The sequence below is a fragment of the Saccopteryx leptura genome, chromosome 2 (assembly GCF_036850995.1).
Source record: "Saccopteryx leptura isolate mSacLep1 chromosome 2, mSacLep1_pri_phased_curated, whole genome shotgun sequence".
NCBI classification, from domain to species: domain Eukaryota; kingdom Metazoa; phylum Chordata; class Mammalia; order Chiroptera; family Emballonuridae; genus Saccopteryx; species Saccopteryx leptura.
The window spans coordinates 382,773,007-382,786,164 of record NC_089504.1 but is presented as its reverse complement, the minus strand read 5'-3'; the positions used below and the strand labels follow the sequence as shown (position 1 = coordinate 382,786,164).

Here is a 13,158-nt window from a genome sequence, read left to right as displayed (position 1 = left end):
AAGAAGCCAATGTTCAAGTCAGGAAATTGTGATATTATTATAAAAATGGTGTCCAGCACTTCGTGGGTCTCATATCTCTCCCTCTCTCTTCCTCTCCCCCTCTCTCTCTTTCACACACACACACACACACACACACACACACACACACACACACACACCCTTGGGGGAGGTCAGTCTTTATTCAGACTTTATCAGAGGTCAGATTTTATCCAGAGGGTCACCATCACAAGCCCAGCATCTGGCACACAGTGATGGCTTCCACAAGGCCCATTTTACCTCTCCCTTTGGTGTGAGCCAGCCATCTCCCCAGTGTCCAGATGAACCATCAGCACAGGGTTCTCTGTGCTGTGCTGAGGGGTAGGCAGGAGGCAGGAAGGAGGGACTGAGTGCCCTCATCGTGTGGCAAGGGCCTGGCTCTGCACTGTCACTGCCAGGAGTGACGACTCTGGTCACCGAGTCCCCAGGCTTCCTTGCCTTCTCCCAAAATGAAAGCTATACAGACCTTATTTTCAAAGCCCGATTCCTGATAATCTTTACTTTCTCTACAAATTTGACTACTCTAGGAACCTTATATAAGTGAAAATACTTTTTAAACTGGGAAGTACTCCATACATAATACATATGGAAGATAAGAAATTACTACTACTACTACTACCAGCTGGTTGGTCTACTTGGTGTGGCTTGGGAAAAATCAGTAGCCATTAAGAAATAAATGAATCCTTGATGACATTTCAGCTTCTACTTTTCAAATGTTGAGTTGCAACTCATAGAGTTGTGAAATTGATTCAGTCAGTTGCAACCAGCATTTTGGCCACAGTTCCCATATATTTGATCAAACATTATTCTGAATATTTCTGTGAGGGTGTTTTGGAAGATATTAATATTCAAATTGGCAGATTAACATTAAATCAATCCTTTGAAAAAGCAGCTTGGTCTTCCTAATGTGGGCGGGTCTTATCCAATCAGTCAAAGGCCTGAATAGAATAAAGACTGACTTCCTCCAAGCTAGAAGGAATTCTGCAAGTGGACAAACTCAAACTGCAACTTCTGAGTCTCTAACTTGCCAATCCACTCAGCATATTTTGGACTCACGCCTCTATAATCATGTGAGCCAATACCTTAAATTCCCCCCCCCATTGCCATGGGAGGTGGCAGAATAATAGCCAGTCCTGGGCCTGGACGCCGCTGATGGTCAGAGTGGCTATGTTCTGGTAGTTGGAGCGGAAGCATCAGTAAGGTATCCCTAAGAGCCAGTTGCTATCAGCATACATGACAGAGAGAGAGAGAGAGAGAGAGAGAGAGAGAGAGAGAGAGAATGAGAGAATATGGCCAGTCACTGATGTGACAGACCGTACTGTTCTTAAGGAGTCACAAAGACTCCAGCCATCTAATGGGATGCTGGAATAGCAGAATCTTTGGAGCCCAAGAATTCATTCAGTTATTCATTCACTCAGACATCTATTCACCCGACTCTATTATCACCTAGTGTTGTCACACATAAGATGAGTTGAACAGATCCTGCCCCCTGAGAATTTGCAGGTGAGTGGAGGAGAGATACTTGCAAAATAAATTTAGAGCTGTGTGGTAGGTGCTAAATATAGTAGGGAAAACATGATGTTTGCACAACAGGAAGTCAGTAACTGTATAACCAGGTCAGGGAAACCCCGCCTAAGGAGTGGGATTTGAGATAACTGTAGAACCCTAGTCCGTGAAGCCAGCTGGAGATCACTGAAAAAGGACAGGAAATAAATGGTTTGAGCAAAGGTTTGGAGGCAACCAAGAGAAGCAGGTGTCAGATCAATTGTAGATGGCTTACCAAGACACAAACAGGCAGTGATGGGACGTACAAGACATGGAATTTGGGACAGAGTCTGGGCCACCTCCCAAAGCTGTGTCATGATAAAGAGTCTGAATTTTCTTCCTTCAACCTGTACTGTCCCATCCCAAGCCACAGGCAGCTTTCACTCACTTGGAATGTGGCTGGTCCAAACTGAGATGAATCACAAGTATAAAATACACACTGGATTTTGAGGATTAAAAAAAAAAAAAAAAAAAAAGTTTAGGCCTGACCTGTGGTGGCGCAGTGGATAAAGCGTCAACCTGGAAATGCTGAGGTTGCCGGTTCAAAACCCTGGGCTTGCCTGGTCAAGGCACATATGGGAGTTGATGCTTCCTGCTCCTCCCCCCTTCTCTCTCTCTCTCTCTTTCTCTGTCCCCTCTCTATAATGAATAAATAAAATCTTAAAAAAAAAAAAAAAGTTTAAACCATTTTATAACTATTTTTTATATTGATTGCATGTTCAAATGATAATATATGGTGATATATTGGGTTAAAAATAATTTCACCAGTTTCTTTTTGCCTTAAAAAAAAAAAAGTAGCCACCGGAAAGTTGGAAACAGCAGAAATGGCTTGCACACATGCTTTTGAGATTGGGAGACAAGCTATGGTGGGAGTAAGGAAGATGTGTGGAGGATACAGGCTGCAGCAGAGGAATTCATAGGAGGCCAGATAACGATAGAGGTGAGAAATGACTAAGACTATTTATTGATTTTAGAGAGAGGATAGAGAAAGAAAGGCATGGGAGGAGCGGGAAGCATCAACTCGTAGTAGTTGCTTCTCGTATGTGCCTTGACCAGGCAAGCCCAGGGTTTTGAACCTGTGACTTCAGCATTCCAGGTCGATGCATTGCCCACTGCACCAACACAAGTCAGAAATGACTCAGACTAAAGCAAAGGATTGGACAAGGGAGATGGCCAGGCCTGGTGACTGATGAAGTAATGATACTATTTTTTAAAATAATTTTTTAAATTTATTGATTTTAGAGAGAGAAAGAAAAGAGAGAAAAGAGAAGCATCCATTTATCATTTCATTTAGTTGTGCATTCATTGGTTTATTCTTGTATGTGCCCTGACCCGAGATCGAACCCGCAACCTTGGTGTTGAATCAAGATGATGCTCAGTCTAACGAATGGAACTACCCGGTCAGGGCCGTGATACTACTATTTTATTGAGCACCCTTTACAGTTAAGCCCAGGTAAGCACTTTTTATAAATTAATGGGTTCCACCTGACCTGTGGTGGCGCAGTGGATAAAAGCATCAACCTGGACGCTGAGGTCAATGGTTCAAAATCCTGGGCTTGCCTGGTCAAGGCACATATGGGAGTTGATGCTTCCTGCTCTTCCTTCTCTCTCTCTCTCTCTCTCTCTCTCTCTCTCTCTCTCCCTTCCTCCTCTCTAAAATGAATAAATAAAATCTTTTTGTGTGTGTGTGGCAGAGACAGAGAGAGTCAGAGAGAGGGACAGATAGGGACAGACAGGAAGGGAGAGAGATGAGAAACATCAATTCTTCATTGCAGTTCCTTAGTTGTCCATTGATTGCTTTCTCATATGTGCCTTGACCGGGGGGCTACAGCAGACCCAGTGACCCCTTGCTCGAGCCAGCAACCTTGTGCTCAAGCTGGCGACCTTGGGGTCTCGAACTCGGGTCCTCCACGTCCCAATCCAACGCTTTATCCACTGCACCACCGCCTGGTCAGGCAATAAATAAAATCTTTTTTAAAATTAATGTGTTTGGGCTCTGGCCAGTTGGCTCAGTGGTAGAGCGTCGGCCTGGTGTTCTGAAGTCCCAGGTTAGATTCCCAGCCAGGGCACACAGGGGAGGTGCCCATCTGCTTCTCCACCCCTCCCCCTCTCATTCCTCTCTGTCTCTCTCTTCCCCTCCCGCAGCCAAGGCTCCATTGGAGCAAAAGATGGCCGGGCGGTGGGGATGGCTCCTTGGCCTCTGCCCCAGGCGCTAGAGTGGCTCTGGTCGCGACAGAGCGACACCCAGGATAGGCAGAGCATCGCCCCCTGGTGGGCGTGCTGAATGGATCCCGGTCGGGGGCATGCGGGAGTCTGTCTGACTGCCTCCTCGTTTCCAGCTTCAGAAAAATACAAAAAATACAAAAAAAAAAAAAATTAATGGGTGTTTGGCCTGACCTGTGGTGGCGCAGTGGATAAAGCGTCAACCTGGAAATGCTGAGGTCACCAGTTCGAAACCCTGGGCTTGCCTGGTCAAGGCACATATGGGAGTTGATGCTTCGTGCTCCTCCCCCCTTCTCTCTCTCTGTCTCTTTCTCCTCTCCCTCTCTCTCTCCTTTCTAAAATGAATAAATTAAAAACAAACAAACAAAAAATTTTAAAAAAATTAATGGGTGTTATTATTTTGCTCTTCATATATTACATTGGAAATGTTGGCCTAGAATTCAACTGACCCAAGGCTGACCAAAGTTAAAACTCACACTCTGAGCCAAGGCCAGAGTCCAAATATCACACTCCAGAAGTCTGGTGAGGCAGGGGCATTAGGATAATGGGGGAGTCCAGCCTGACTCCTATTCTTTGGGTTTATTGTCATAACATGGACTCCCAGAATCATGAAGGATGAAAGCAGAAGGGCAGGTTACAGGCAGAAGACAGAGTTCCTTTGGGAACACCTAGCTGGCCTTTAAAAACATGTGCATGGGCCCTGGCTGGGTAGCTCTGTTGGTTAGAGCATCATCCCAATACACCAAGTTTGCGGGTTTGATCCCCAGTCAGGGCACATATAAGAATCAACTAATGAAGCACAAGTGGAACAACAAATCGATGTTTCTCTCTCTCTAAAATCAATTTAAAAATTAAAAACACAAAACATAAGCCTGGCAGTTCTCTCTGTGGAGCATGCCTGTGACTTTCCTCATCCCACTGTCTCCCCAGAGTACTTCTCTCTGCAGCGCCCAAACCTCTTTTCCTGCTTTTGTCTCTCAAGTCAAGTAGCTCTTTCTCCCTCTCCTAAGCTCCGAGGGCCCTTCTTATGCTGCAACTTGTTTCCTGAGCCCATTTCTTCTACGGTTCACGTCTACCTCTGTGACTTTCTATATAAACTCTCTCTTTTATTTATTTATTTATTTATTTATTTATTTATTTATTTTTCTGAAGCTGGAAACGGGGAGAGACAGTCAGACAGACTCCCGCATGCGCCCGACTGGGATCCACCCGGCACGCCCACCAGGGGGCAACGCTCTGCCCACCAGGGGGCGATGCTCTGCCCACCAGGGGGCGATGCTCTGCCCCTCCGGGGCATCGCTCTGCCACGACCAGAGCCACTCTAGTGCTTGGGGCAGAGGCCAAGGAGCCATCCCCAGCGCCAGGCCATCTTTGCTCCAATGGAGCCTTGGCTGTGGGAGGGGAAGAGAGAGACAGAGAGGAAGGAGGGGGTGGGGGTGGAGAAGCAAATGGGCGCTTCTCCTATGTGCCCTGGCCGGGAATCGAACCCAGGTCCCCCGCACGCCAGGCTGACGCTCTACCGCTGAGCCAACCGGCCAGGGCCTAAACTCTCTTTAAAAATAAAACAGCCTGACCAGGCGGTGGCGCGGTGGATAGAGCGTCGGACTGGGATGCAGAGGACCCAGGTTTGAGACCCCGAGGTCACCAGCTTGAGCACAGGCTCATCTGGTTTGAGCAAAAGCTCACCAGCTTGGACCCAAGGTTGCTGGCTCCAGCAAGGGGTTACTCAGTCTGCTGAAGGCCCGCAGTCAAGACACATATGAGAAAGCAATCAATGAACAACTAAGGTGTTGCAACGCGCAATGAAAAACTAATAATTGATGCTTCTCATCTCTCTCCATTCCTGTCTGTCTGTCCCTGTCTATCCCTCTCTCTGACTCACTGTCTGTCTCTTTAAAAAAATAAATAAATAGATAAAATAAAAAATAAATAAATAAATAAAACAAAACAGACTGACCAGGCGGTGGCACAGTGGATAGAGCGTAGGACTGGGATGTGGAGGATCCAGGTTTGAGACCCTGAGGTCGCCAGCTTGAGCGCAGGCTCATCTGGTTTGTGCAAGGCTCACCAGCTTGAGCCCAATGTCACTGGCTTGAGCAAGGGGTCACTCGGTCTGCTGTAGCCCCCCGGTCAAGGCACATATGCGAAAGCAATCAATGAACAACTAAGGAGCCGCAACGAAGAATTGATGTTTCTCATCTCTCTCCTTCCTGTCTGTCTGTCCCTATCTGTCCCTCTCTCTGACTCTCTCTGTCTCTGCCTCAAAAAGAAATAAAATAAAATAAAACAAAACAAAACAAATGAGCCTGGAGTCTCCTCTTTGGGGGCAAAAGCCTGATGCAGAAAGAACAAAAAGAACTCAGTGCGTTTGAGGAAGTGAGAGCTCAGAGGGTACCTGGAACATGGTAGGAGCTGAGACCATTGTTTTACAAAAGAGACTTGGACACATGTAGAGCAGCCAATATTAACACGTATCTCTCTGGGCGGGACCCACCTGGGTGATGTTAGTCATGATAAATGGACATTCTCAGTCAAGTTTAGGGTCATAGGGGAGATGGTTTGTCTGGTACCTCTCTGTACATAGTGTGACCCACCACCCAGGATCTCAGGGCACTGTCCTGTGGGCCAGGGTTGCAGTTAGTTACCTGTTCCCTCTTTACCCAATAAACTAATTGGTGAGGGTACACGCCTCCTGCCCCCAGGTGTTTCTATAGGTCCAGAGGTTTAGTATCCCTGGGATCATTAGGCAGGAGGATTTGAGGGTGACCTTGTTTACTGCACCAAGCATAGCTTGGTTGAAACCTGAAGGCAGGAACTGGGGTTTTTCTCTGGAACAGGGGTTGGCAAACTGTGGCCTAAGTGCCATATCCAGTCCAACCCCATCTGTTTCCCTGAATGAGGTTGAATAGTAACATATTATCTGTGGCTGCTTTCATGCTGCGCCGTAAGGACAAGAACTCACTAGTTGAGAGAATGATTTTATGGCCCAGAACACTAAAATTATTTATCTGACCCTTTACAGAAAACATAATTACCAGCTCTGCTGTTCTCCTGCACAGAAGAGTAAATGCACTTCTCTCACCAAGACATTTTCATTGTCATATCTAGAGGTCCTGGCATTTAGTGGGTATAGGCCGGGAATACTGCTCAGCGTCCTACAGTGTACAAGACAGCCCCCCCAACAAAGAACTGTGTGGCCTCAAATGTCGATAGTACTGAGGTGGAGCATCTGCTCTGGACCTATCATTTGGCACCCACTCTCTTCCCCAGAGGTCCAATAAAGGCATTTCTAAGCTCATTTACCCTGTAACTCCTGCAAATAACCAGGTGACAGCAGAGGGTCCTGTCCTTGGCCAGAATGTCCCATCAAGGTGCTATGTCAGTCCTCTGCCCCATAACCCACAAAAGCAGAAACTCCAGCCAAGTAGACCAGGACTGGTCAGTCTCTTGAGACCTTCACCTTAGGTTGGTTCTTGGATGCATCCTACCCATTTTGACCTTATATAGAACGGCCATGGCCTCCTTAGTATAATTTAGCACACCAGTCAGACAAAACAACTTCCCATGACACAAGTAGTTTTAATTCCCCAATCCAGCTCCAACAGGGCCTAACTGGTCAAGGAGCATCTCCATCACTCTCGATCGCCCAGGGCCCATCCTCATTCTCACCCTCTCCATGGGAATGTGCTCCCCCTCTGTCTTTTTAGTTCACGGTAGGCATGTCCTAGGGTGCTGGGGACACTGAAGCAGCAGACTCCTCCTCCCCACTGTCCGGGTCCATCTTCTCCCTCTCCATGCTCTGGGCCCCCACGGAACAGTAATACATAGCCTCATCCTCAGGCTGCAGCTCAGAGATGCTCAAGTACCCTGTGTTCTCAGTCAGATCTTTAGATCCAGAAAAGCGTGGGGGGACCTTGGGGCCCTGTTTCTTGTCTGAATGGGAGAAATATCTCAGCAAGAATCTTGGAGGGTGGCCAGGCCTCTGCTGGTACCAGAAGATGCTGTAAATGCTGACATCATAGCTGCTGTTCAAGGTGCAGGCCAGACGAATTGTGGTTCCGAGGGATGAGGACACAGAAGGTGGCTGATTCAGCACTGGCTGAGGGCCACAACCTGGGGACACAGAAGAACATGGATACCTGGGGCAGGGCAAGGCAAGGGAAGGGGTCAGGGGCTGTAAGCTTTGGGGTATTCTCACCCATGAAGTGGGCAAGGAGCGCCAGCAGGACAGGAGGCCAGAACATGGTGCAGACGTGCAGAACTCTGCGTCCCAAACTGTGCGGTCACAGCTCCCGGGGCTCTCTGGGGTCTAGGCAGCATCCTCCTCTACCCTCCCAGGGGTGGAGCCATTGCACACCTGGTTCCAACCACCACCATCCCAAACTTTCTCAGGTTTGCAGCATCAGTTGGGAATGGTCCCATGATAGCCTCTGTGGCTCTTGCCTTGGCCCATAGAAGCATTTAGGGAGGAAACACCTGCTGAAAGCTCGCAATCCAGTGCCCAGAAGGCCAGTGCAAGCGTAGGTCCCTGAGGGAGAGATGAGACCCACGGAAATAAGATCCCTGTCCAAATTTACATACCCAGTGAACCGTGAAGAGAGGACACATCCTGAGAGGAGCAAAACACCTGCTTTGTACCACAGGAAATGTTGGGTCCTGGAGGTGAGTGGATTACTCTGTTCTCATCCACACTCCTAGCTCCAAAGCTAGAGCAGCCCCTCCCTCACCAGGGTCCTACACATATCCTGTCCCAGCCCTCCTGACCACTCCTCTTCACAATAGTCTTCCCAGGAGCTGTTGTGGCAGAGTTCTGGGGCAGCTTGCTCCTTGGCCAGACCCTGTGCCTGCAGGCGTTCTGTTTGTCTCACCCCAGTCTCACCCTGCTGGAGTTTGAGCCCATCAGCCAACACTTCTGGGTGGCCCAGGGTCTACTCCAGGGGTCCCCAAACTTTTTACACAGGGGGCCAGTTCACTGTCCCTCAGACCATTGGAGGGCCGGACTATAAAAAAAACTATGAACAAATCCCTATGCACACTGCACATATCTTATTTTAAAGTAAAAAAAACAAAACGGGAACAAATACAATATTTAAAATAAAGAACAAGTAAATTTAAATCAACAAACTGACCAGTATTTAAATGGGAACTATGCTCCTCTCACTGACCACCAATGAAAGAGGTGCCTCTTCCAGAAGTGCGGCGGGGGCCGGATAAATGGCCTCAGGGGGCCGCATGTGGCCCGAGGGCCGTAGTTTGGGGACCCCTGGTCTACTCTCTGCTCAGTGTGGCCCACAAAGCTGTCCAGGTTGTGCAACTGGAGTTGTTGGGTGCTCAGGTAGAGACTTCTGTATTAGTCAAGGTTCTCCAGAGAAACAGAACCAATAGGAATTTTCCATTTAATATTTTCAGACCACAGTTGACTTCAGGTAACTGAAACCATGGAAAGCAAATCCATGTATGGATTGGGGGGACGGCTGTACTCACACTTCAGCAAGGTTGTAAAATTCAAATGATTGTGTGTTTACAAAAACGTGAAAGGTGGCCTGATCTGTGGTGGTGCAGTGGATAAAGCGTCAACCTGAAAACACTGAAGTTGCCGGTTCAAAACCCTGGGCTTGCCTGGTCAAGGCACATATGGGAGTTGATGCTTCCTGCTCCTCCCCCCCTTCTCTCTCTCTCTCTCTCTCTCTCTCTCTCTCTCTCTCCTCTCTATAATGAATAAATAAAAATGTTTAAAAAAAAACGTGAAAGGTTAGAAGATGCAAAATGCTAATAATCATAATAACTAGGACTTATGGAGGTCTCACCACATGCCAGGCACTAGGATTGAGCTCCCTGTGAAGTGAAGTGTTTTATTTATTCCTCCTGACAACTTCATGATCAAGGTACTACTGTACCCATTTTGTAAGTAAGGGAATTAAGGATCAAAATGATTAGGTAACTTAATCATAAAATTTAGTTAGGGAGTGAGGTTACAACCCAGGCTGTGTGACTCCATGTAGAACTGCACTCATAGCCACTGTTTCTTTGGCGGCTTTGGTAATGTTTATCATCCTTGGGATATCTAAGTTGTTTTGGTCTTGCTGCCAACCAGAAGTAAGACAACAGAAAGTTTCTCTCACGAGGCAAGAGCCTGCCCATCTTCTCTTTCTCCAATGCACTAACTTGGCAATAATAGCCTTTTATCCAGATGCCTCCAGGATCTTCTCTAAGGGAACTCCCTGAGATCAACCAATCACTTATAGTAGAGCATTCCTTCATGCCATATCATGTATGGAACTGAGATGCCACTTTACCTGTACTTGGTATTCTATGGAAAGCTGGCCTGTTACTATATGGGCTACCATATGGGGTAGGTGTGATTTGCTAACTCCATATTGTCCTTATGCTAAGTTATACTTATTAATCTAATGCATACATTATAAATGCATGATCAGAAAGGATAATTTGCATTTTTTAAACTTTTTTTTTTTTACAGTGACAGAGAGAGAGAGTCAGAAAGAGAGAGATAGGAACAGACAGACAGGAACGGAGAGAGATGAGAAGCATCAATCATCAGTTTTTCGTTGCGACACCTCAGTTGTTCATTGATTACTTTCTCATATGTGCCTTGACCGAGGGGCTACAGCAGACCAAGTAACCCCTTGCTGGAGCCAGCGACCTTGGGTCCAAGCTGGTGAGCTTTGCTCAAACCAGATGAGCCTGTGCTCAACCTGGCAACCTCGGAGTCTCGAACCTGGGTCCTCCGCATCCCAGTCCAATGCTTTATCCACTGCGCTACCGCCTGGTCAGGCAGGAAGGATAATTTGAATGACAACTCTTTAACAAAACTTACAAGGACATATAAGAACTGACCCTACTTCCCTCTTTATCTATACTTCCCTCCATTCCCCTCCCAATATCTCAGTTCAGACAAGGCTAATTTCAATTCCTCATGTCTGCCAGACTCATTGCATGGTCTCTCACATGCTATTCCAGTTGCCTGGAATGTTCATTCTCTCTTTTTTCCATTATCTCTTCCTCCAGGAATCCTTTCATGAACCTTAGGGCTCTAAACCATGGTGACAATCCACCTTTCAGTGTTCCCCCCCCCCCTTTTTAAGGTAATGTGAGCCACCTTTTTATACTTTCCTAAAATAAAATATTTTCAATATGTGAAAAATATTTGTTTTCACTTAGCTAGTTTGCCAAGAGAGTGCCATGGACCACTAGGATAAGATGAAGCAAATTACATCTAGAGTTTCATATTAGAGTTTTCATTAATTCACATAATGATAATAGTGTATGTAAATCAAGCACATACTATGCAGAAGGCTGAGTGCTATGTGATGTATATATTTTCTCACAGTAACTCTAAAACAATTATTTTCCACATTTTGGAGATAAAAATATGGGGTTTAGAAAACATAAGTTACTTACCAAAAATCACACAGGAAGGGAGACATAGCCAGGACTTAAGCACAGATCTGTGTGACTTTAGGTGACAGCTTGTGTTGCTATAACTCTCCTAGGCAGTAAGAAAATCTCAGGAGGAAAGGCTGAGACCAATGTCATGGTGGAGATGTCTGGTGCCTGGGTTTTCTTGAAACTTAAACTTTTCCTTTTCTTTTCACCAGAACTGCTGTTAAAGGGGTTTATGAAAATTCTCTACCTCCTTATTAGGAGTAAAGGGCTTTCTCACTCTGCCATATCCCCATCATGTCACTTCCTGGCTCCCTAGCCTTACAGGCCTTTCAGGACCAACCTTGCCCTGCTGCAGAAATTATTTATGGAGATGCGGTACAGGGTGCAGTACCTGGGCCTGGGCCTGAAAAATCTCAGCCTCGATTAGTTTATAGAAACTGAAGCACAACACCCTGCACAGAAACCCGCAGCGTGGGACCAGGGACAGACTTCCAGCTCCTCCGGATGTACCCATGGGCATAGCAACTGCCGCTCGCCATTTTGGGCTCTTTTGGTGGAGTTCAAGGACTTTGTGCTCGTGTGTGGCTGGAAGTGGATCCAATCAGTTTCTAAGTGAGGCTTTTCACACAGGCTCCAAGGACCCTCTGTGCCGATGTAATAATCCTTGAGTCATTTCAGGGTCTTGCTTTCCTTTTCCGGAATCCTAGGTCTGTTGAGACAGACCTCCAATAGCTCTTGCTTTCCTCTTTTCCTTAGAAAATGGTTTCTCCCATCCAATGTTCTTTAGATCTTTACTGATAACCCATTGTCTTACTAAAATGTCTTACTAAAATAAAAGCATCGCCTGACCTGTGGTGGCGCAGTGGATAAAGCGTCAACCTGGAAACACTGAGGTTGCCGGTTCAAAACCCTGGCTTGCCTGGTCAAGGCACATATGGGAGTTGATGCTTCCTGCTCCTCCCCCTTCTCTCTCTCTCTCTTTCTCTCTCTCTCCCCCCCTAAAATGAATAAATAAATAAATAAAAATTAAAAAAAATAAAATATCCCTGGCCGGTTGGCTCAGCGGTAGAGCGTTGGCCTGGCGTGCAGGGGACCCGGGTTTGATTCCCGGCCAGGGCACATAGGAGAGGCGCCCATTTGCTTCTCCACCCCTGCCCCTCCTTCCTCTCTGTCTCTCTCTTCCCCTCCCGCAGCCAAGGCTCCATTGGAGCAAAGATGGCCCGGGCGCTGGGGATGGTTCCTTGGCCTCTACCCCAGGAGCTAGAGTGGCTCTGGTCGCAGTAGAGCGACGCCCTGGAGGGGCAGAGCGTCGCCCCCTGGTGGGCAGAGCATCGCCCCTGGTGGGCGTGCGGGGTGGATCCCGGTCGGGTGCATGCGGGAGTCTGTCTGACTGTCTCTCCCTGTTTCCAGCTTCAGAAAAATACAAAAAAATAATAATAAAATAAAATAAAATAAAATAAAAAGGTGAAGGGGCCTGACCTGTGGTGGCACAGTAGGATAAAGCGTCGACCTGGAAATGCTGAGGTCGCCAGTTTGAAACCCTGGGCTTGCCTGGTCAAGGCACATATGGGAGTTGATGCTTCCAGCTCCTCCCCCCTTCTAAAAAAATATATATATATCCTTAGTCATAGATAGAGGTTCAAGTTACTGACAGTCATGCCTGAGTTAGAGAACTAGGAGTTCTCATCTTGAAGACTTTCTCTTACCCCTACCCCCACTCCCACCCCAGTAGATTCTATTAATATACTCGTTTTATAAATGAAAAAATTGAAGTTTAGCTTTATAACATGTCCACTGTCTATTGGCTGGTAAGTGGTAGAGTCAGAATTCCAGCGCTAAGTGGTTCAATCCAAAAGCCTCCTCCATTTGATCAGAACTGTACTGCAGAACATAAAATATCTGGGACTGATCTGCTTCCTTTCTTAAGGCATGGGTGTCTTTTGTTTTATA

At 46.9% G+C, this 13,158-nt stretch overlaps 1 protein-coding gene across 1 annotated transcript; it reads right to left on the bottom strand.

Moving 5' to 3' along the window:
• Positions 1-7,417: 7,417 nt before the first annotated feature.
• On the bottom strand, positions 7,418-8,218 carry VPREB1 (V-set pre-B cell surrogate light chain 1). The gene is made up of 2 exons (XM_066366501.1): positions 8,003-8,218; positions 7,418-7,917 (listed from the first exon to the last, which is right to left on the bottom strand). The coding sequence occupies exons 1-2, from the start codon at positions 8,046-8,048 to the stop codon at positions 7,529-7,531; spliced, it is 435 nt and encodes a 144-aa protein (XP_066222598.1). The 5' UTR covers positions 8,049-8,218; the 3' UTR covers positions 7,418-7,528.
• Positions 8,219-13,158: the final 4,940 nt, after the last annotated feature.

Bases quoted from the DNA above. Each gene is read 5' to 3' on its own strand.
- VPREB1 (XM_066366501.1), bottom strand. From the start codon at position 8,048: ATGTTCTGGCCTCCTGTCCTGCTGGCGCTCCTTGCCCACTTCATGG. The intron at 7,918-8,002 runs GTGAGAATACCC...CTGTGTCCCCAG, and splicing joins GCTCCTTGCCCACTTCATGG to GTTGTGGCCCTCAGCCAGTG.